Raw genomic sequence first — 22,769 nt, forward strand, 5'->3', positions numbered from 1 at the left:
TTTCCCCTACCAGTGGCGGACTCCCTCAGACATCGGTGCGTTGGTGGTTCTTTGTGTCTGGGGATGGACGTCCAGGTACACACCGGCTCACTCCTTGGCGGCCGCTTATCGGGGCCTGGAGCCTGGGGCTCACTTGGGCCACTTCAGAGGTGGGGTGCCACCGGCCTCTCGGCCTGGGGCTCGGTCACTCAGGCACGGCTGGCTGCTGGCGGAGCTCACGGGTGCGTCACTGCAACTCCCCCTGGCTTCTGCTCCGCGGCTTCTGAGTGAACCCTCATCTGGGACTCTCCTCAGCTTTTTCTGGGACAGTGGCGCGGCTGCCCCTCTGTTAGTCTTCCTTGGTCTCTTGTGTTCTGGGGGCCTCTAGATGTCTGGAGTTTTGATCTCCTCCATACCTGCTTCATGCCCTGGAGGACGGGGCAGTGGCCCCCCCACACCCTCTAGCAGATCATTACATGAAGGAACCTTTTAAAAAAACAAGCGCGTTCATGCTCACAGGTGTACACATGGGTGATCACACCCACAAACTACACCCTTTTTGGCTCCTACCTCAAAGCACACTGTGTTCTGTTGATCTTATGTGCTGCACAATAATGTTTATTATTTAGTATTTACTGTCATATTCCCATATATCATTGTGATGTTGTTTATTCTATTACTCTTGTTCTCTTCTGCTTGTTTTCTTTTTTCTTTCTCAACAGGTGATCCAGGTGATTATTCATATAGCACCAGTCAACAAATCTTGTCTCATGTCACTTCATATTGTAACGTAGAAAACAATGTTGCAATTATATGTTAATTGTAAATAATAGGCCATGTGTTCTTTCTTAAATCTGTGTTTATCTCAACACATGCTGAAACCAGCAAACTTACAGAATATACACAAAGTAATTCTGAAATCGCACCTCTATAATGTACAGCTTTTTTTTCTCACCTTGTGTCAAATCTTTTGCTTCTCCAAACGGCTTCAAATTGTCCACCATCTCCTTCAACAGTATCATTCTGGAATAATAACTCCTTGTGCCCAGACATGTCAAGAACAGCAGAGAGTTTTAGATGTTCACATTGAAGAACAGCCTTTACTTGTCTCAGTGTTGAATTCCATCTTGGGATTAGGGATCGTTTTCTGTTCACCAAATTCAGCTTCAAATACATCTTTGAATGTTATGCTTGTGTGCAGTAGAGAGCTGAGCTTAGATAACTTTGAAAAACTTTGAAAAATAAGGTGTGGATATGATAGTAAAAGTTAGTAAACCTCCATTAAAGTCCCCCCTCTACAGCCTGTTGTTTCTTAGATTCAGCAATGAAACTGAATTTAAAACAAAACATAGATGACATTTTGTCACCTTGGCAACCACCAAGATCCCACTGCCTGCACATTTATTATGATGATCTGGGAACAACACCGACACCAGGATATCAGATCATCTGCAACTGCAAGCCTCCCAAAAACATCAGATTATTGGAAAATGTTAGCTGCTAACCTGTGGGCCACTTTCTACCATACTCAAGTGATCGAACTTTGTTCACACATGAACTACAACAGTAGAAATCATGAGGAAACAAGTAAAGACCTCATCGAGCAGCTGGAGGAGGCTTCTAGTAATAAGCCCAATAACAACAGTGAGACAAAGGCTCTCACAAATGACAATCAAGCAGTTGTCAAAATAGATGATCTGATAATTGCCCTGCAGGAACAAATCAGCCACCCTACCAAAGAGCAGTGTGTGGAGTCTGCCATTCAAACCACAGAGGCTTCACACACAGACTCTGTAGGCCTGAAGTCTTCTAGAGAGGCTGAATTGAAGCTCCAGTGTAAGAATCAACAAGAGCAGATAGAGATGCTCCAGAAACAGCTCCTAGGAGCTCAGAACCAATCAAAAAGCAGACCGTTAAACATAGCCAGGAGCAGGAGACACTTCACATGGAAATCAGTGACCTGAAGTCCCAGCTCTGCTCCAACAAGGCCCTTCATGATTTGAAGGTAGAGACTCTTGACCGAGAGCTGAAAGAAGCCAACGTTAAAATCACAGAGGAGCCAAAAGAACAAAATTCAACCACAACAAATGAAATCCAAAAATTGGAGCCTATGGAAGCAAAAGACACTGGAGGACAGGAGAAGAAAAAGAGGCCTCTCTGCCATCACCTTGAATGTCTTTGCAGGAGACTGAAAGGAAAAGACATTGGAGGACAGGGGATGACAGAAACGTTCTCCCTCTCCCTTCTCACTTTCTCCCTCTCCCTTCCCTTATCTTTCCTGCTTGGCTTTCTCATGTCTCTGTCTAGTCTTGTCTGCTTCTCTCCCTCTACCCTGAAAGAGTTTCACAGTCTTTTCTCTAAAACCTAAAAGAGGAATTATGGATTTGATCACCTGGTCCATGAATGCAATTGACACCCTCCTCTCGATGAGAAGCCTGGGTTCAGGAGAGCCCATTGAAGACATCTATCTTTTTGGAACTGTCAATAGAAAATTGTACTTGGTAGTCAGTATAATCTTTTAATGATATAAGTTTACATATGGTAGAATACTGCATGTAATCATTTGTGTGTAGAAGTATATAGTTGGTGGCATATTGAAAGAATGTCTCATCCTAGGAGGTCTATAACATTCCAGGGTGTTCTGGCTTCACCCCCACATCCTAGGAGTATGGGAGAGTCGTACCTTGTCTTATTGTTTTACGGTAGGATTAACATAGCTATATCTGTCTTAGTCTAAGTGCTTTTTGGTTCGATGAACTGCTGGACTTCGAGACCAGCAGGTGTAGAGGAGTCATTTATGGGGTCACACTTTGACCCCCCTCCCCCCCCCCCCCCCCCCCACACACACACACACACACACACACACACATACACGCACGTACACCTCCACATTCCAATGTAAGGAACAAACGCTCACTGAAGCATATGAATAAAGACCAGGGCAGTCCTCAGTGCGAGTCTCAGTTTTGGAGGCTGCCCTTGCTAGCAAGAAGTTCTGTGTGTTTCTCTTCTCTGAGTCTTTACTGAAGAAGTGTTTTAGAGTATATTTCTTAACAGGAACCATGATAACAGGGTTCTTGCTGATCGGCACTGGCTTGGCCCTGGCTTATCGAAGAATAAAGAAAGGGCCCAGCGCTGGATGAATAGCTGCAGGGCAGGATGGCTGTGTCTGGCTTACTTCTCACCCCTTACCCAGCCCTGTTGCTTGTCATGTGCTTCATGATGTTGTGATGTGGACATTTATGTGCTCTTTGTGCAGAGGAGATTTTTTGTTTTCTGTTCTCATGCTGTCCCCCCATAGGAGCCCAGCATGAGTAGAGGTCTCTTTTTTTCGCTTCCTCAACTTGCCCATTGTATTGTACATTTCAGTGTTTTTCCATAATACTACCAGTCTCCGACCTGTCTCCCCATGTGATGTCTGTGTTGTGTATGCAAGGTCGGGAGGGGGATCCCAGGGGGGTCCCATTTTGCTGCAGGGCAACTTGGATGTGACAAATAAAGGCATTCTTGACTAAAAAGAGGACTTGCTGCCATCAATTGCAATCTCTAGTCAGGAGCCTCTGAAAGAAAATGAAACCAGAGAACAAGAAAAGGAAGATAAAGAGGACTCACCTGCATTGTCTTACAGGAATCTGTACAGACAATGCCTCCGATTAAGAAGAAGAAGAAGCGGAACTGGCTGCTTCACCTTTTCACTTAAATGGTCTCAACATTATGTCCTGGAAATCATAGTTATATACAACTAAATTGTCAGTGAACATTTGAACCCCAGTCAGTCGAGACAGATGGCCACCCCTTCTTGGGCCTGGTTCTGTCGGAGGTTTCTATCCTATTAAAAGGTAGTTTTTCCTCCCCACTGTCGCCAAGTGCTTGCTCATAGGGGATTCTGGGGCTTCTTTAAAACCAACCGCTGAAAAGTTCACTGGCATCAAATTTAGGATTCTGCAAATATGTAAACGGACAATTTGTCATCAAGTGAGGAATCATCCATTTAAAACATATTTGCCACTCATATTTAGTTGTATATAAATATGATTTCTGGAACACTAAGGCCAATTATAGACTAATTTGGACAATTGGAAACAAATAAATGAAAAAATAGGAAAAAATAGATGTGTCATTGTTTCATATAAGATAAGATAAGATAAGATAACCTTTATTAGTCCCACACGTGGGAAATTTGTTTTGTCACAGCAGGAAGTGGACAGTGCAAAAGTTATGAGGCAAAAATTAGAATACAATAAGAATAAATACAGTACACAACTGTACAGAATAGAATAAAATAAAATACTATATACAGTAGAATAAAATAAAATAAATATACAATAAGATAAAAATAGAATACAAATACAAATACTATATACAACTGAGTAAAAATACAACGATGACAGAAAGGATTATTGCACTTAGTATTATTGCATATGTATGGATGTGTGTGCTTGATCAGTTAAAGTCTTTATTATGGAGTCTGACAGCAGTGGGGAGGAAAGACCTGCGAAATCTCTCCGTCCCACACCGTGGGTGCCGCAGTCTCCCACTGAAGGAGCTGCTCAGTGCTGTCACAGTCTGCTGCATGGGGTGGGAGATGTTGTCCATCAGGGATGACAGCTTAGCCGCCGTTCTCCTGTCACTCATCACCTCCACTGGGTCCAGAGGGCATCCTAGAACAGAGCTGGATTGCAAATACCGTTTGACGTCACCTTTTCTTTGTTACACTTGCAGTGCTTGTGGTCTTACATTCTTACGATTCTGTTCTTTTTATGAGAATGAAGGTAAAGATAAAGCCAAGAAACAAACAAATTTTCATAAGAAATCTTTTTTCTGCAATAAGGGAAATTAACACAGCAGTGTGTGTGTGTGTGTGTGTGTGTGTGTGTGTGTGTGTGTGTGTGTGTGTATTTCTGGTCCTTACACACAGTCAAAGCCAAACAAATCCCCCTCAATTGATGGTTAACAGACACAGGTCCAGTGGAACCCACTTCCACAAAGGGTCCACCTAATATGGCGGAACAGGAAGCATCAACCACATAGTAGTTATTTCAATAATTAAGCCATGAGCTATAAGTGTTCCCAAAATGTCCTTACCCTTGATTACAGACTGTGCTGATGTCCTGAAACAAATGGCAGTTACATTAGATAACTACAGAGCACTTTATAAGCTGCTACTTTAATGAGCATTGGGGTTATCTGCATTCAGTGTTTCAGTGTTTCTGACACAGGGGAAACAAATTCTGTTGGCGATACCTATCTTGGCACCTTCGTTGTGCAGGTGAAGCCACAGGCAAGATATGCTTCATCATATTTTCTAGTCTTTGGCTTGGAAGGAAGTTGGTTTGGAAGTCTAAGGAGCTTGGAAAGAAAAGCGTCTGGACTTCGTTCCTTGAAGACGTTTTGCCTCTCATCCGAGAAGCTTCTACAGTTCTAAGGGTCAATGGTGGAGAGTCCCAGAGGTTTGGAAGCATATTTGGCGATGTCTTATCTTTTGCTTTGCGTTTGTGTGGAAGTCTAAGCATTCTTTTTTTAATTCATACCATGCCCCCTGCAATGGCTCTGCCACCTCATCCCTCAGGAGGGATATTAAATATGTCGGACAAAGATTGTTAAGCTTGGAAAAAGAGGACAGAGAAAGATTCATGGATGTAAGGAAGGAGGTCATGGAGATGCTTGGTGTGAATGAAAAGGATGCTAGCGATATGGTGAGATGGAGATAGATGACGGAGTAATAATAATGAATAGGATTTATATAGCGCTTTTCAAGGCACCCAAAGCGCTTTACAATGCCACTATTCATTCACTCTCACATTCACACACTGGTGGAGGCAAGCTACGGTTGTAGCCACAGCTGCCCTGGGGCAGACTGACAGAAGCGAGGCTGCCATATCGCGCCATCGGCCCCTCTGGCCAACACCAGTAGGCGGTAGGGTAAAGTGTCTTGCCCAAGGACACAACGACCAGGACAGAGAGCCCGGGGATCGAACCGGCGACCTTCCGGTTACAGATACGCTTTCCAACCCCCTGAGCCACAGTCGCCCCGTGAGTAAGCAGAAGAAGAAGTTTGATCTGGATTTACTAATATGGGAATGACTGGACAGCATCCCTTCTTCTTCTTACAATTTTAACAGCAGCTTGCATCCAAAGATGTTGCACTACTGCCATCTCCTGGGTTTTACTTTTACCTCACTTCCAAATCCTTAGATCCTCTGAACAGCGTCCCTCTTGAGAAGCAGCTCATTACAAAAAATAAACAAATAAAATAAAACAGAAATGCTTGCTCTTTCGTCCAGACTCCAGATCAGCAGGTGGCGGTAATGCTCCGGTAAGCTGACTTCCAGCGCAGTAATGCGAAGAAGTAATCGCAGGAGGAGACACCTCGGCCTGCAGCACTCAGTAGCCCGACAGTGGTCTGAAGCAGGACCATGCAGGTGTGATTTGTTGCATTCTGTGATTTAATGGTAAGTCATGTCAAAGTTCACTGCTTGAGTGACAGTTTGAACACTAAGATTCCTTTATGGATATATATATATCGAACTGCAGTGCGTTTATACCACTACTATGAAGCGGCTAGCAGCAGTACCTCCTAGCGTTAGCTGTGTGGCTACAATGGTAATCCTCCGCTTTAGATGAAGGTAAAACATGTGTGTGGCTTTCCTCCACGCTTGTTTTTAACGTTGTTTTTTTTTTCGCTCAGCCTTTGTCAGCGCATAATGTATTTTATTTTAGTATGGCTTTCACAAAGTATGCTAACGAGACGACAATCGGCGGCATACAGCTTCTTTGTAAACCGGTACTCTTAAGCTAAACCGTAAACAAATCTCTTTGTGTTTAATGGCGATGGATGATATTTTCCGAAGCTTGTTACTTGTAATGGGGGAAAACAAGAGGAACAAAATAGATTTGCACGGTGTATTTCTTTCATAATCTGCAAAATGTATGTTTTGTTGTTGTTGTTTTTTTGCAGTGTTAATTATACTGCTTCTAGGGCTGTATGGCCAAAATGATAATCATGACTGTTTTGATTAATATTTAGCACGATTGTTCCTTTTTTTTTTAAGTGGATATAAATATTTTTGATTGTCAGGTAGATAACAGTGCTTTCACATCCACGTTGTGCAATATTGCCCTTACTGCGCAAGTTTTCACGTGAAAATGAAACTGATTCTCGGCTTTCACCTAAATGCTACTATTACACTGTGCTCCATTCCTTTTTCTCAAAATATCATTGCAGACTATCAGGCACTAATTCATCTGACCTGAATGCATCTTTCAGAAGCAAAATAGGAAAACTAAAAATGAATAAATAAATATGCTATCATGGAATGAAATCATCTGAGAAGAATTCAAGGCAGACTATGCAGAAACTTTAGTGTTTTAAAGGAAAAAAATAATTGCTTGAGGAGATAATGTCTTTTTTCCTAAAGCCTTTGTTAATCACTGTATTTATTAGACATGTAGCTTTAGCTGAAAGGATTACAACTGCATTGCTGATTTCAGTGGAAATGATTTCTATGCATATCTGAGCTGTTGTTTCCAGTAACAACCATTGTTTTGTTTTTCCTGGCGTTCTTGCATTCATATATCTGCATCCTGAGTGTTTTCAGCCTGTTAAATAGGTTAGTTCTCTTACTTTGTAGCACAAACACAGCTTAACAGCATTGTTTACATATTTGAATTTGTTTGAATTTAATTTTTGTGTGTTTGTTTTTATATCTGTAGGAACATGTTTCACAATCCACTGTTCATCTTATAGCTATGTTAGATAATTATAGTAGGTTAAATCACTTGCTGCTCTCTGTCTTTCCATGCCTCAACCGCATGTTTCTGAAGTGAAAGCAATTTAATATCTGTATATATGCTGCTCAGTCATTGCTATATAACACAAAATCAGTTTCACTTCAGAACTATCAGTCAGTTCAGTTACAGGGCTCTCAAAATTTCAAAATCCCTGGTAACCCTTCGGGCAGGGACTCTTCAGTTTTTGGTAGCCCAAAATAAATGTAAGTAGCCCGAATAAAAAAAGAGAGCAATTTTTTGATTGATGTTTTGTTTCCTGTTTTGTTTCCTTTACAATATTATACATTAAAGTATAATATTGTAAAGGAAACAAAACATTAATCAAAAAAATGTTGAAAAACAAATTACAACATTGTATAAAAATTACAATCATCAACTCAAATACTTGGTTCTAATTGAACAGAAATTTCTATGAACTTGTAAGAACTGTAGGACATGAATCAGTCTGTGTCAGATCCTGACTTTGAAATTTCCGCTGAAGTCACGGGTAAGAGACAAGTGGAACCAAGATCGAGGCCATTTGCTTTTTGAAGTTTGCAAAGACTGCTAAATTTTGCCAGTGGTAGTTCACTCTTTGCAACATAGTATGCTGTTCTAAACAGATTTTTCAGGTTTATTTTTAGTATGTTATTTGCAATTGGTGTTTGTTCTGGGAAAGATATTGCAGACTGAGCAATAATGCATTTCTTGCATTTCTCATGGGTTCTAATGGGGGCCTTTCTTAAAATGACTGGTCCCAGTAACAAAGGCGCTTGTCGACTCAGAAATCGAGAGAAAACCAACAACACACCCGGCAGAACATTATGTTATTTACACGGGTGCACATAAGTGGTCCGCATGTGCGCATTCCCTGTCAAAATAAAAGACGCGCACCAGATAAGAAGTTGCAACGCGCGTTTGCGTCCATATAAAAAGCACTGTTTTTGTCCGCTAGAGTGGGATTTTCACGGCACATTCCGCACCACATCTCTGTGCGTTCATCATTTGTTTGAAGCCAGCTCACCTCCTGCAACCACTTTTCTGAGAATACGCGCTTCTTTTGTGGTTCGGACTCCTTCTGACATTTCTTTGGAGGTGGAGGAACACCAAAGTAATTGCTTAAAGGAGCTTCTTCGACATCTTTAAGAGTTCTAAACAAATGTCTGTCCTCCTCCAGAAAATCTTATGTATGCAAACACGCGTTGCAACTTCATATCTTGTGCGCGTTTTTTATTTTGACAGCGAATGCGCACCTGCGGACCACTTATGTGCAGCCCTGGTTATTTAGCTCGTCATATTGCAGCCACAGAAATTATTTTGTCCATGAAACCATAAAGCTGCACTTTCTTTTTGCCTTATAGTCTGATTTGTCATAACTTTTCCGTTTTGTGGTAAGCTTTTCTTTGGCTGTCACTTCTTCACCCTGACCTCTCTTATTTGGCTCAGCAGAACTAAAATATATATCCTGCTGCTTTTACATACACACACATAACGGTCAGCGATTCTCTGCTCAATCAACCTCTCATATGTTTAAGCTTGCTGCGGGAGATTTCACTTGTCATGTTTGCATAGTAAGCTAACGATTGATAAGACGATGTCAGAGGAATTGGTGCGCAAATTATCCTCACTCACCAATCAGTACTGCCGCTCTCTATACACAGTTCACGCGATTGCAAAGTGAAAGCAAAAAACAAGCGCAAATTCAAACGCAATTTCAATATGTCACATATTGACAGTGGCTCACCGATGCCAATGACATAATTACCCAGCTACATTTCTGAAAGAATGCAAAAGCATTGGCATATATTTTTCCTTCCTACAATAGCCCGACGGGCAGGGCAGAGATAGATTTTGGTAGCCCGACTGGAAAAATCGCTAGCCCCGGGACGTCGGGCTAGCGATTTTGCGAGCCCTGAGTTAGGAAGCATAAAATATTGTGAATCTCTTTTATCTTCTTTGGTGTAAATGAAAGTGAAAATGGATGCACTGGATAGGCAGCAACAAGATAATCTGCAATAACAATGGTTTTGCAGTTGAGCAGTGTGTACATGTAACAGACTTGAAAGAAGTCACTTTCATTTGCTTCAAAGCAGGTGAAATTGACTCGCAATGGTTGATGCTTCCTACCTGAACAGATGTAACGGTGTAAAATTTACATTAAATATAGAAAGAATTGCATTCGTAGGACTGTTGTTGTATGTAACCAATCTAGGTACATGTTATCCACCTGATAGCTGATAAAAACAAGGTAAAAGACTCCCTAAACTGGGTAGCACTACATTACTTTGAACCAGTGGAAAATACACATGAAACTTTGACAAAGACCTTGGTGCCAAGATTGTGGTGTACTGCTTTTGATATATAATAGAGGCTGCACTGTCATCTGAGGTTACTTGTCTAACCAGCTCACTCGGGGTGCTTTGTTTTTGTCAGCATTGTCCTTTGTTGAAGATGTTTATTGATTATAATTTTACTGGTGGTGACAATCAAGTGTGCTTGTAAGGGAAGTAGGTTTTCATGAAAGCTGTTTGATTGTTTCTGATTCTAGACATAGTGGAGAAATTGAGTAAATAAAATACCCTTTTTGTGCTTTAGGTGTGCAAAAGATAAGCAAATGTCAAATGAAAGCCAACAATATAGAGAGATTTCCCTGCCATTTAAAACCTGGGCACAAGGGGTGGGTGATCTGATCCGTGGTCCAGTCTTCCTACTGTGTGATTGCCAATAATGAATGCCATTCCCAGCAAAGTAGAGAATGGGATTAATGCTCACCAATTAAAGTAGTATTATTTACCCTCAGTCCACAGCCCGTGGTGTAATTGAGCTTGTTTGAGTGAGGTTTTGTTTTTATACACAAATGAATGATTTAGGTTTCATAATTAATATCCATTAGTGGGTAGCTATTAAATGAACATCTAACGGTGTGTTCACACCGAACGCGATGGACGCGAATAAAATGCCCCAAACGCCCCTAATTTGACGCGTGTACATTCGCGTCTCAATGCGTGTCCAAGAAAAATCCATCGCGCGTCACGTGAACCGGAAATGTGGGAGGAATGTGGGAGGGAGTTGTGCCAGACCGGTATCTTTGCAAGATGGCAGCTATCGAGCTAGCGCTTGAAGAGAGAGTCTCCCTTCTCTATGTACTGTGGAGAGCAGAGCAGCAGCGTAAAAGACGTCCTCGCCGTACCTGGGTCCATCAGGTCCTCCAGAGGCATGAGCAGTTTGGTGAGTTTCACCACTTGCTCCAGGAGCTGCGCCTGGATGACGGCCGATTCCAGCGCTATCACCGTCGGCCAGTTTGAGGACCTGCTTTCCCTCGTCGGTCCCAGCATTGCCCGCCTAGACACCAACTACAGACGCTCAATCCCACCTGCAGAGCGCCTGTCCGTCTGCCTGAGGTTAGTAAAACTATTTAATACGGTAGTCCTTTATTGATATCTGTGCTAATATGCTAATCCATCCAGTTATACACTGCTAACATGGATGTGCTATGCTAACAGTGAATGCTGTCTGTGTTTACTGAAAGCAAACTGTGGTACAGAGACGACTCTTTATAATATTTCTAGTGATACTCAGAAGGTCTCATCAAGTCCCGATTTAATTCGATTTATGCTGTTATCAGTGTTTGAATGATAGCATGGCTGTGGTGTCACATCAATGTATGCGCTCGGTGTTTGCTGATATCAAACTGTAGCATTAGGACCACTGAGTTAACCTTTGTAGTGATACTCACTCCTTTTTATTTAGACCTGGTTTAATTCTGGGATAGTTGAATATTTGTATATAATCCCTGCAGCTGTCAGACTCTATAGCAGGGGTCACAGCCTTTATTAAAACAGAGTTAGATAAAACTGTGAACAGTTTGGTTCATCTCTAGTTACATGGTTCTATCTTGATAAGCTATGTCTTATCACAGATTAATTTTTCAAAAATATTAATGATTTAAGCAAGGAAAGGGCTACATGTCAACATACAACTCTTTATTTCTATTAATGTCTTACTTCATTCCTACCTGATTGACATGTTTAGGAATTGTGAGTGATTGGCTCACTGTAGTTGTGAAAGTTGCTACCAATCAAATTATGATATGTTAAAGTTAAAACAAAACACAACTGTTTTAGATATTATCTAATATACATTTTGTAATTATCCTTATAATTACAAAAGGTTTTATGTAAGATTCATGTTTTGTGATTTAAATCTGACATCACAAAAGTATTTTGTAATTTGAATAATGTATTTTGTAACTGCAGTACACATAATACTGATTTTGAACAATTTTGTCCAGGTTCCTTGTCACCGGGGACTCCTTCAGGACCATCGCGTTCAGTTTCAGAGTCGGTGTGTCCACGGTGAGCCAGATCACCCCCCAGGCAGCGACGTCCATCTGGGACTGTCTAGTGGACGACTTCATGGCTGTGCCTTCACCTGGAGACTGGCGCTCCATCACAGAGGGATTCCAGGAGCGCTGGAACTTTCCTCTGTGCTGTGCAGCTCTGGATGGGAAGCACATCCAGACAAAGGCACCCCATATATCATATAGGAGACACACACATTGATATACACTAAATATTCATTTCATTTCTTTTTTGTGGTGCCCAAATTGATGCACCTGCTTGATTTTGTTTAAACAATTATTGCACACTTTCTGTAAATCCAGTAAACTTCTTTTCACTTCTCAAATATCACTGTGTGTGTCTCCTGTATGATATTTAACTGACATTTTTTATTGTAACAACCAACAATTTATACAGGAAAATAATGTCTATTAACAAGGTTGCCCAAACTTCTGCATCCCACTGTATCAGTATATTTTGTCATTAGTATAATATGAAATAAATTCTACATGTGTCAAGTCGTGTGCCAACATTTGCTGTGTAGTAGAACTGAGACATTAGTCATTATAAACATTTATTTGAAATAATATTAGAATTCTCAAACAGAAAAACATTAAACATAAATATATAAAATATAAGAATTTACAGAGAGACAGGAATAAAAAGGACCAGCTGCTCTCCAGAGCAGGAACAAGGCTGAGGAGGAAATGCTCCATTGGAGACTGGTGTGGCCTCTTCAGGGACTCCAGGGTGGCCAGCTCCACCGCCGATGGACCGTCCTGGGACCCGTCCCTCATCTGCCTCGGAGCCGTCCTCCTCTGTGGGCCTGTAAAACAGCACAAAACACAAAGAAATGAGAAGGCTGCTACTAGATTTTAATTTCAACATTGAAAAAAAAAAAAACAATAACAGGATATAATCAGATTGGTTGTAGATATTTAGTAAAGGTGATCACAAGGGAATCCCACCGACTAAAAAGGTATCAGTGCTTGCTGTACATATCTGTGGGTGCAGCAGCAGGAGCTCAGGGACTGGGGATGCTCTGCTGCAGAATCAGTTGGTTCTATCAATACAGTATTAAATGTTAACAGGTTCGATATAATAATCGTAGAGTAGACAGTGGTCCCTCATTTATTGCAGCAGGGGTTCTCAGAATAACTAGCCCCTGGTCACAGTTCTCACAATTGATTCTCAAAGTGCAAACCTTTGTAGATTGCAAAACGTAAAAGTATTATTATGCCGCGGTTTGTCTTCATCTGCCCGCCACTTTCGTGCGCCTTTTTCCCTCACGGTGCAGGTGTCTATTTCCGAATGAGGCTCATAGTTATGGGTGTTTTTGTGCTGTTTTTTCTATTGGACGCGATGGTTATCAAAACCAAACGTGATAAATTTGGCAAGCGCAGGAGATTTGTCAATCAGGCTGCAGAATGCAATGCTGTACTGTGCAATAAAAAATCAGCGAAAAAGCAAAGCAGTGACGGATGAACAGCGGGACCACTGTGTGCTGTTTATTAATAAACAATAAAATATATTCCTAAATGATAACATGCATAAAAGCAGAACAGTATTTGTACGTCAGTGGGAAAATAGCGGTGCCTTGCTAGCTTTTGTGCGGCTTCCCCGGGTCAGTGAAAACTTTCAAAAGAGAAATGAATGAACTTACCAGGTTGCCCGATCTCTTCACATATCTTCCTCCAAGCTCGGTCCTTTTTATTCCTGTCTCGGTACTGAAAGCAGCTGGTGTTGTACAGCTCCGAGTTGTTTGCTACCGCATTGATTAGCCTTCCCCTCCATTGAAGTATGAAAGGCTTTGGCTGGATCTGCCCCTTTGACCTAGGTAACAGCCACGTCACCAGGCTCCTGATTGGTTGTCGCGGCGCGATTTGACGCTGGAGTTCAGATTTTTCCAACTCGAGCGGTAGACGCGAAACGCGCGTATGCACAAAATGCAACACAAAAACTCACGCGCGTGGTTTTATTCGCGAGTCAAACGCGCCAGACGCGCTACACTGACGCGCGTTTCACGCGTTTTGGCGTTTTCGCGACGCAAATCTGCTTCCGAATTTTCGCGGGACCCGCAATCGCGCGTCATCGCGCCTTTCCATTGACTTTACATGTAAACCTGACGCTCTATTCGCGTCCATCGCGTTCGGTGTGAACACACCGTAAGACTGTATTAGAGCTTAACATTATCCTGATTCTACTAATGTATATTTTATAAAACAATTTTTTAATAAAATGGCTCACCTGTCTCTTTACCCTTTCACTTTGCTCTCCCACACAGTCTTACACCAACAAATACACTTGATGAGAGGAGATTCTTACAATTATGAAATTCATTTCTAATCAAATTAACAGACAGAAAATGCCCAGCTTTTATTTATATATTTTTTCCCATTTGATAATGATGAACCAATTAAGCTGATCCACAATCGCCCATTTATTTCAAAGAAAGCAGGGATGCAGACTCTTATGTCTTTTAGTGTCAGTTGTATGCAAAGATTAGATAAGAAAATACACCAAGTAAATAAAATTGCAATGAAGAACATAATGCTAATATTAACATAATGCCTTAATTGGGAATCAAGTACAAAATCACCTTCATTGGCAATTGTTCCCTGAGATCATTATCTAATGGTGCAAACGTATTGAGCACAGTGGTTATATATTTTAATGAAGTGTGCATGTCCATTTTTGTGTTCATAATGTAATCCATAAGCATCTGTTGAAGATGCCAATACTTTGGGAAAAGGGTGAGCATATCTCTTTACTGCTAAAGAATGTAATTGTTAATTATATACAGGGTGAACATGCATAAAAAGGTGCTCTTTACTTAATTTCTGGAATATCGTCATGTTCATTTTTCCATTGCCTCTTGTTACCAGCTGAGCCTTCCCACTTAGACTGCTTCCAAGTTCTCCTCCCTGAATGTGACCTAGATTCAGTGGGGCTTTTATTGTCGGTGGCAAGCTACAGTCTTTCTCTGGTGCAAGAGTATGTGTGTGAAATGTTGACACAGACACTGTAAAGTGCACGCAAGTGGGGTGACTGTCACTGTAATGTAGTCTTAAGATAAGATAAGATAAGATAGAACTTTATTAATCCCTCGGGTGGGTTCCTCTGGGAAATTCGATTTCCAAAAAAGCACAGCACCGACAGAAGTTACAGAGTTATACACACACACATATATATAAATACAGAGACAATATAAATAAAATATACGAAGGGGATAAATAGAATAAATAGGAATAAAAATAAAAATACAAGTGAATTGCACATTTCAAGTATTGAGTCTATTGCACCGTTGACTATTTACAAAAGTATTGCACAAGGTATTGTACAGTGAGGTGAAGAGGCACTACAGCTTAGTTGTTCCCTCCTTTGTCCTCCTGTTTCCCCTCCCTCTCCCCTCCAGAGAGGAGTTAAACAGTCTGATGGTGTGTGGGACAAAGGAGTTTTTAAGTCTGTTAGTTCTTGTCTTTGGGAGAAGCAACCTGTCACTGAACAGACTCTTCTGGTTGTTAATGGCCGTGTGCAGAGGATGCCTGGCATTGTCCATAATGTCCATCAGTTTCTTTAATGTCCTTTTCTCTGCCACTGTCACCAGAGTGTCCAGCTTCATGCCGACCACAGAGCTAGCCCTCCTGATCAGTTTCTCCAGCCTGGATGAGTCCTTCTTTGCTGTGCTGCTCCCCCAGCACACCACAGCATAGAAAAGTACTCCAGCAACCACCGACTGGTAAAACATCCTCAGGAGCTTCCTGCAGATGTTAAAAGACCTCAGCCTCCTGAGGAAGTACAGTCGGCTTTGGGCTTTTTTATACAGGTGCTCTGTGTTGCATGACCAGTCCAGTTTATTGTCCACCCACAGCCCGAGGTACTTGTACTTGTTGACCACCTCCACCTCCTCCCCCTCTATCTGAACCGGCAGTGGACCTGCTCTAGACCTCCCGAAGTCCACAACCAGTTCCTTAGTCTTTGAGGTGTTGAGTTGCAGGTGGTTTGTGTGACTCCATGCGACAAAGTTCCTCACCAGACTTCTGTACTCCTCTTCCTGATCATCCCAGATACACCCCATGATGGCTGTGTCGTCTGCAAACTTCTGAATGTGGCATAATTCAGAGTTGTAGCAGAAGTCAGAGGTGTACAGGGTGAAGAGAAGAGGGGACAGCACAGTTCCCTGTGGTGCTCCTGTGCTGCTGACCACTGTGTCAGACGTGATGTCCTTCAGCCTGACGTACTGTGGTCTGTCGGTGAGGTAGTCGGAGATCCAAGCCACCAGGCAGGGGTCCACCTCCATCCTGTTCAGTTTTTCTTGAAGCATACAGGGCCGGATGGTATTAAAGGCACTGGAAAAGTCAAGAAACAGGATCCTGACCGTGCCTTTTCCCCCATCCAGGTGTGAGTGGGCTCTGTGTAGGAGGTACAGGATGGCATCCTCCACTCCGACACCCGCCTTGTATGCAAACTGTAGTGGGTCCTGGGCATGTTGTACCTGTGGTCGGAGGAGGTTGAGGAAGAGCCGCTCTAGAGTCTTCATAAGATGTGACGTCAGTGCCACCGGTCGGAAGTCATTCAGCTCATTGGGCCGGTTCTTTTTGGGGACCGGGACGATGCAGGATGTCTTGGGTGGTTCCAGACTGTGTTAAGTACAGTGTTTGCTGGTCCAGAAAGGGAACTGTTCTGATTTACCAGTAACCGGCTCGAGTAAAATAATGAGCCAAAAACCAGAGGTTTTTTTTACCATCCTGAGAGCATGGATCTTTTAAAGTTAAAAAAAAAAAGTTGTTTTTTACTTGTGAAAGTAAAAATTAAACAGTAGGAAGTAGCTATAGATAGGGTTGAATTTTGTTATACATATTAGGGCTGCCACAAACGATTATTTTGATAGTCGACTAGTCACCGATTATTTTGGCGATTAGTCGACTAATCAGATCATCATCCATTGGACGTAAAACGTACAGCTTATTGCACCAGCAGCATCTGCTCTTATATAACTATCATTAGCTTACAGCTTTAAGTGTTTAAGGTCTGTGCTAACTAAAAATAAAGACAGGATGATAGTTTATTAAATTTTAATGAAATTTGCAGATTGTTTCGGTGAAGTTTAATAAACTCCTTGCTATCTAAACTATAACAGCATCTCACACTTCTGATAATCAGCTGTCTGCTTGACGTTTATTCAGCTGTGTAAAAACTATAACTTTAATCTCAGCCAAACTGATTTACTCAGGAACAAATAAAATACTAAAAAAAAAAAAAAAAAAAAAAAAAGGCAAAACAATAACATTTTTAAGTTATCTAAGTGACTTATATATCACGTTTAACCTGAGGAGCGAAAGACGGCGGTGGGTTTGAAAACTATTTGCCGGGAGTCCGGTGCTCTCACGGCTCTAGTTAGCCTAGCCCCCGGCTAGCTATCGAGCTAGTGGGTAACAGACGTCTCCGAAAACGTCGGAGCGCTTTTGAAAATATGTGGTGTCTTGATAAACTGAGCAGATATTTGAGGTTTACACAGCTACATTCTCGCCTGAAAATATGTTAAACGTTTATTTTGTGACCCAGAAAGAATAATAAGAGTAATATTAAAACTAACTAGCTGCCGCCATTGTTGGAAACTGAGCTGGGCCGCGCTATGAATTCTGGGACACAACTTCTTCTTCTTCGGGGTTTAACGGCAGCTGGCATCCTTGTACATGCAGTGCTGCCATCTTCTGTTTCAGTCCGTTATTACACTCTTAAATCCTGCTACTTATTTCTGCGTCTTTTGGATCTTACAAAGCTTCAAACGACGCGTCGACTATTAAATCAGTCGTCGACGATTTTGATAGTCGACGTAATCGTGACTAGTCGACTAATCGTGGCAGCCCTAATACATATAAAGAAGTTCATTTTTACGTGTGAAACTTCGTGCTAGCTGTTGTGATGCTTGAGCAAAGTTACCTAAGTGGTCACTTTGAGAAAACGGAAACTAAATAAATAAAAGTGAACATCATAAGGGACTGGGCAGTTGTGTTTTTAGATGCTGTTTTTTAATTGGAGCATTTGCAGCCCAGTATGACCGTCAGGACATTATGAAACTCCAATGATGTGAGCTACTTCTGGGAACATTTTCTCTTTATTCAGATACTTAACAGTATCAGCCACTTGGTGTACTTGTCCTTAGTTATTCCCATTTTGTTGTTGGGTAACATGAATCCAGGTGTTACACTAAATATTGAATTAGTAGCTTCTGTTAATTTTAATTTGGTAATGACAAAGGCATTTAATTTAAAGTGCCTCTGCTGCATCAAGGGCAATGTCCAGTCTGCCGAGTAAGGTCTGCACTGGTGTCAAGATGGGTCTAGATTGATGAAATGATGTCTACTTGATCATCATGTAAGATACTGTTATTCAACAAGATGAGGGCTGGAACTTGGAATTCTAAAAGGGCAGATGGAGAAACTCAGTGACAGGCTATAAGCGACAGGCTAAGGCTATAGGAGCCAGTTGAGTTGGTTTGGGCATCTGACAAGGGTGTCTCCTGGGCAAGGTGTTCTGGGCATGTCCCACCGGGACGAGGCCCCGGGGAAGACCCAGGACACACTGGAGAGATTATATCTCTCAGGTGGTTTGGGAATACCTTGGTATTCCCCTGGACAAGCTGGAGGAGGTGGCTGGGGAGAGGGAGGTCTGGGCTTCTCTGCTTAGGCTGCTGCCCCCGCGGCCCTGGCCCAGATAAGCGAAAGAAGATGGATGGTCCTTACCAGACTTTCTTTCTTGTGTCTGTGAATACTGCAGCACCACCCATAGCAGACCTTTCCTCTACTGACCCCCTCCAGTCGCTGGGAGTGTGGGATGTCTATTCCCTGCTGGTTGGTGCTAGGTTTAATCAGTTGAAAAGAGGGGGCTGCACCTAAAAGTCACGGGTGCCCATAGTTTGCATGGAAGAAACTGACTTGTCTCACCATTAATTCTCCAAAATGTAGTAAAACTTAAAAAAGTGAAAAGCGAACCAAAAAAACGAAAATGTTTGCCTTAAAAACTAAAAGTTCCCCCTTTATGAAATGCATTTGCAGCAAAAGGGTATAACTTCTATGAAGACAAGCCGAGGCAGTCACACTCAGTATCACTGCTTGTGGAAGCACTTTGAATTAGTTTGCAGAGGAGTTTGTGTCTTATATGCAGACAAAAATGATCACATAAGGTTTTCAGCACTGTACCCCTTTTTGTGACCAATTTCACACATGCAATCACCAGCAACCACTAACAACTTGTTGGAGAATACACATTGTTCTGTCAGGATAGGTGGTTGCGAGATGGTCACAGACCAGCCACTAGGCCTGTGTCACTGGGGACTTATTCAGACAGCTTTATCCGATAGACTGATTGACTATAGCCGAGCTCTGAAACATTTTCACAGTTAATGCACAGTTAATTGGTAATTGTGCTCTGAACTGCAGATGCCCCAGATGATTGGTCATTCCTGTTACATGTCTTTGAAGTCTACCTGAAAGACGCATGCGTAGTTGGTGCATTATAATGCAAGTCTCAGTGGTAGAGTTCACGTGTTTGACCAAAAAAACTGTCACACACATGGATGCTGACACACTGTCTGACACAACTTACGTCATTTGGACCTTACCGGATCTATGGATACAGAAATTATAATAGGTTTTAGGCATGTTAAACCTCTATTGATCATCGTTTTTGCCTAGTGTAGATCATGGGAAATGAATGCTGACTTGCACTACTTGTCATACAGTTTGAATTTTAAACAAACTTCGGAGTCAGTTGTTTCGTAATACTTTTCTTTCATCCCTCCAGGTCCTAATCCAGCATGGAAAAGCAGAGGAGTCAACATGCATCTTGTGAAACACATCTTTTTCGAATACCAGGGTTTTGAGCAAACCCACTGATGGCCACATGGAGACCAATTTTCTTGGTGCCTGGATAGTTTTACTTGTACATACCGGTTAAAAAATGATGCCATCTGTACATGGACAAAATCATTTCATAATGGAAAAGCAGAAGTCTGGGAACAGTGCGTCTTCAGGCAATTCAGCCGCAGAAATTAACTTCATCTGCACTGAGTGCGGTGATGGATTCAGTCAGTACGCTAATGTATTGGCACATATGGCAGTTCATGGACCTTTGGAGTCATTTTCCTTTGATGGCTCATCCAATGGATTTGAAGTCCCCCGAGAATATGTGCTACAAGAAAATGGTACACTGACAGTTGTGAATGGTTTGACACAGTCACATTCTCCTTTGAAGCCAGTATCTCCTGGAGTTTTGCCATCACATTCACATTTCCCATCCTCTGTAAGGCCAGTATCTCCAAACGTAAAATCGCAGCCTGCTCCTCACAAAGAGGTATTCAGGCCAAGGCCGTCTGATGTGAACTCGGACAAGTCTCGCCAGGGACATTACCGCTGTGAAATATGTAATAGATCATTTAATAGCTTGCAGAGTTTACATCGTCACCAGCAATATCGAAACACAGAACGAGGATACAAATGTACTTTGTGTTGCAAAATCTTTGAAGATAGGCAGGATCTCAAGAGACACCTCCATGACCACTTAAATGAGAGGTTTCACTGCTGTCGTCTTTGTGGTAAGCGATTCCTGAAAGCAGATGCCCTGAATGCTCACCAGAAAGAAAATCACCCTATTTCCAAAGGTACAGCTCTGGGTAAATCTGAGAATAAACAGGAAAAAAAGCTTGAGAAAACATATCCTTGTAAGAAGTGCAAACTGAATTTTTTCTGGATGTCAGATTTCCAGACACATTCCCTCTACCATTGCAAGGGGAAAGAGCCTGATGCTTTATTTGCATCTGAAATCGAAATTGACATAAATTCTAAGGACCTACACAATGCGCAACTTGAAAACTGCCATAGTAATGGCACAGCGATTGAGATGCAGAATGGGGAGACTAAAATCTTTAGGCATTGTAGCGATGACTATGACTACTCTTTCAGAAAATATAGATGTGGTTTATGTGGGGATCATTTCCAGAAGTTAGCAGCTTTAAAGGAACATCATCTCACACATCAAACTCAGGAGGAAATTGATCAGATGAATCAAGAGTCCCAAAAACCTTTAAAGCAAAGAGTCCAACCTAAAGCCAGACGTAGAAGAGGGGGTAATCCAAATGGAAAGCTCCATCCGTGCAAGCACTGTCATCGTGTCTTTAATCATTCTAGTAGTTTGTCCCGGCACATGAGATATCATAAAGGTACAATGCACACATGTGTATTTTGTGGTAGGCATTTTCCTCAGCGCTGCGATTTGAGGAGACATGTAGTCATGTATCACAAAGCTGAATTGGATAAGAAGCCAGGTTTAAAACACTTGTACACAACTCCACCAAAAGGTCCTCCATACACTTCTCTTAGTAATAGTGAGAAAAACATGAGCCCTGCTAATGAAAACACCAAGAGCTCTTCTGACTATGAAGCTGTAGCTTCACCAGAGCAGAATCAAAATGATAAACAATCAGGAAAAGCAGGTAGAGTTAACTACAAGTGCCAGGAATGTGGAAAGAGATTTGGGCTGTTATGTGTGTACCAACGGCACTTGCGTTACCACAAAAAGGAACCCAACAAGTGTCCCCAGTGTCCAGCTCAATTTAGGAATTCCTCATCCCTTGAGCTTCATCTTCAGAATCACCCAAGCACTGAGGAAGTGGGCGATGCTGGACAAACATCTCATGGCACTGGTACTAGTGTGGATGTTGTCTTGGAAAAGGGTAATGCAGAGGACATAGAGGATGACTATATGGACCATACTCAAAATGATAAAGGAAGTTCTTCAGAGGCTGTCTATGAGTGCACAGAGTGTACTGAGACATTCTCATGCTTGGAGACGTTCCTTCAGCATCAGACTTCTCATGGTTCAGAAAACAATGGGTAACTATCCTGTCAGACGCATTTTTCATTATTCCTGCCAACAATTAAGCTGTAGGGAGTTGAGTCTTTTTGACTTTAGAATGCATCTAATTGGATAACTCTAAATATGGACTGTAAAGTTTGTTTGTGCTGGTCATTTTATATAAGTACTTTTATACATTTTTCGTTGGCATGCCATGAAAATTATGTTTGGTGAATTTCAGAGATTAAACTTGGAAATGAAGCACAAGTGGAGACCATACCAAATCCGTTCTTTATTAAAATCATTGTGAAAATGGGTTACAAATGCAGTGTTTGCGTGTGTATGGCTAGAATGCATATTTATTTCTATTTTTCTGTCTCAAACTATTGTTGCAGTTGAAAGTAAATATGTTGTTTTCTCCATTGTATTTTTAATGGTTACCTATGCTGTCAGTGTAAGTCAAATTGCTGCATTCATCTTTTACTATGTAACTTTTTTAAATATTTTAAATCTTATGCATACTTCTTTATTTTGAAAGGATTGCATTGTCATTTAGTAGGGTAATTGTGCCAATAAAGTTGTAACAAGAAACAACTTAAGATCCTGTTTTGCTCTTCAAAAAATCTGTAGTCATGTTTTTCTTTTTTTTTCTTTTTTTTGCATTAACATAAGATAAGAAACCACTTCTGTTGAGGAAATATCGACACTTGTCTTTCTTTGGTTGCAATCTTTGATAGTCAAAGTTATTAGTTGACAGCAGGTCACAGTGCAGTGTTAAAACTAGGGATGTTCCTGGCTACTTTAAGTAGAAGAACATGAAAAATC

The 22,769-nt window shown here is 41.7% G+C and overlaps 2 protein-coding genes and 1 long non-coding RNA gene across 3 annotated transcripts; 2 read left to right on the forward strand and 1 right to left on the reverse strand.

The window, feature by feature from the left end:
• The first annotated feature begins 6,183 nt into the window (after positions 1-6,183).
• Positions 6,184-22,543, forward strand: si:dkeyp-84f3.5 (uncharacterized). The gene is made up of 2 exons (XM_004559995.6): positions 6,184-6,431; positions 19,896-22,543. The coding sequence occupies exon 2, from the start codon at positions 20,052-20,054 to the stop codon at positions 21,984-21,986; it is 1,935 nt and encodes a 644-aa protein (XP_004560052.1). The 5' UTR covers positions 6,184-6,431; positions 19,896-20,051; the 3' UTR covers positions 21,987-22,543.
• LOC143421035 (uncharacterized) lies at positions 10,789-12,749 on the forward strand. The gene is made up of 2 exons (XM_076889724.1): positions 10,789-11,150; positions 12,041-12,749. Exons 1-2 carry the CDS (start codon positions 10,891-10,893, stop codon positions 12,309-12,311), a joined length of 531 nt encoding a protein of 176 aa, XP_076745839.1. The 5' UTR covers positions 10,789-10,890; the 3' UTR covers positions 12,312-12,749.
• LOC143421036 (uncharacterized) lies at positions 12,651-14,356 on the reverse strand. Its single transcript, XR_013100760.1, has 2 exons — positions 13,753-14,356; positions 12,651-12,915 (listed from the first exon to the last, which is right to left on the reverse strand). It is a non-coding gene; the product is annotated as an uncharacterized LOC143421036 (long non-coding RNA).
• Positions 22,544-22,769: the final 226 nt, after the last annotated feature.

Source organism: Maylandia zebra, linkage group LG11, assembly GCF_041146795.1.
Source record: "Maylandia zebra isolate NMK-2024a linkage group LG11, Mzebra_GT3a, whole genome shotgun sequence".
In the NCBI taxonomy this organism is placed as follows: Eukaryota; Metazoa; Chordata; class Actinopteri; order Cichliformes; family Cichlidae; genus Maylandia; species Maylandia zebra.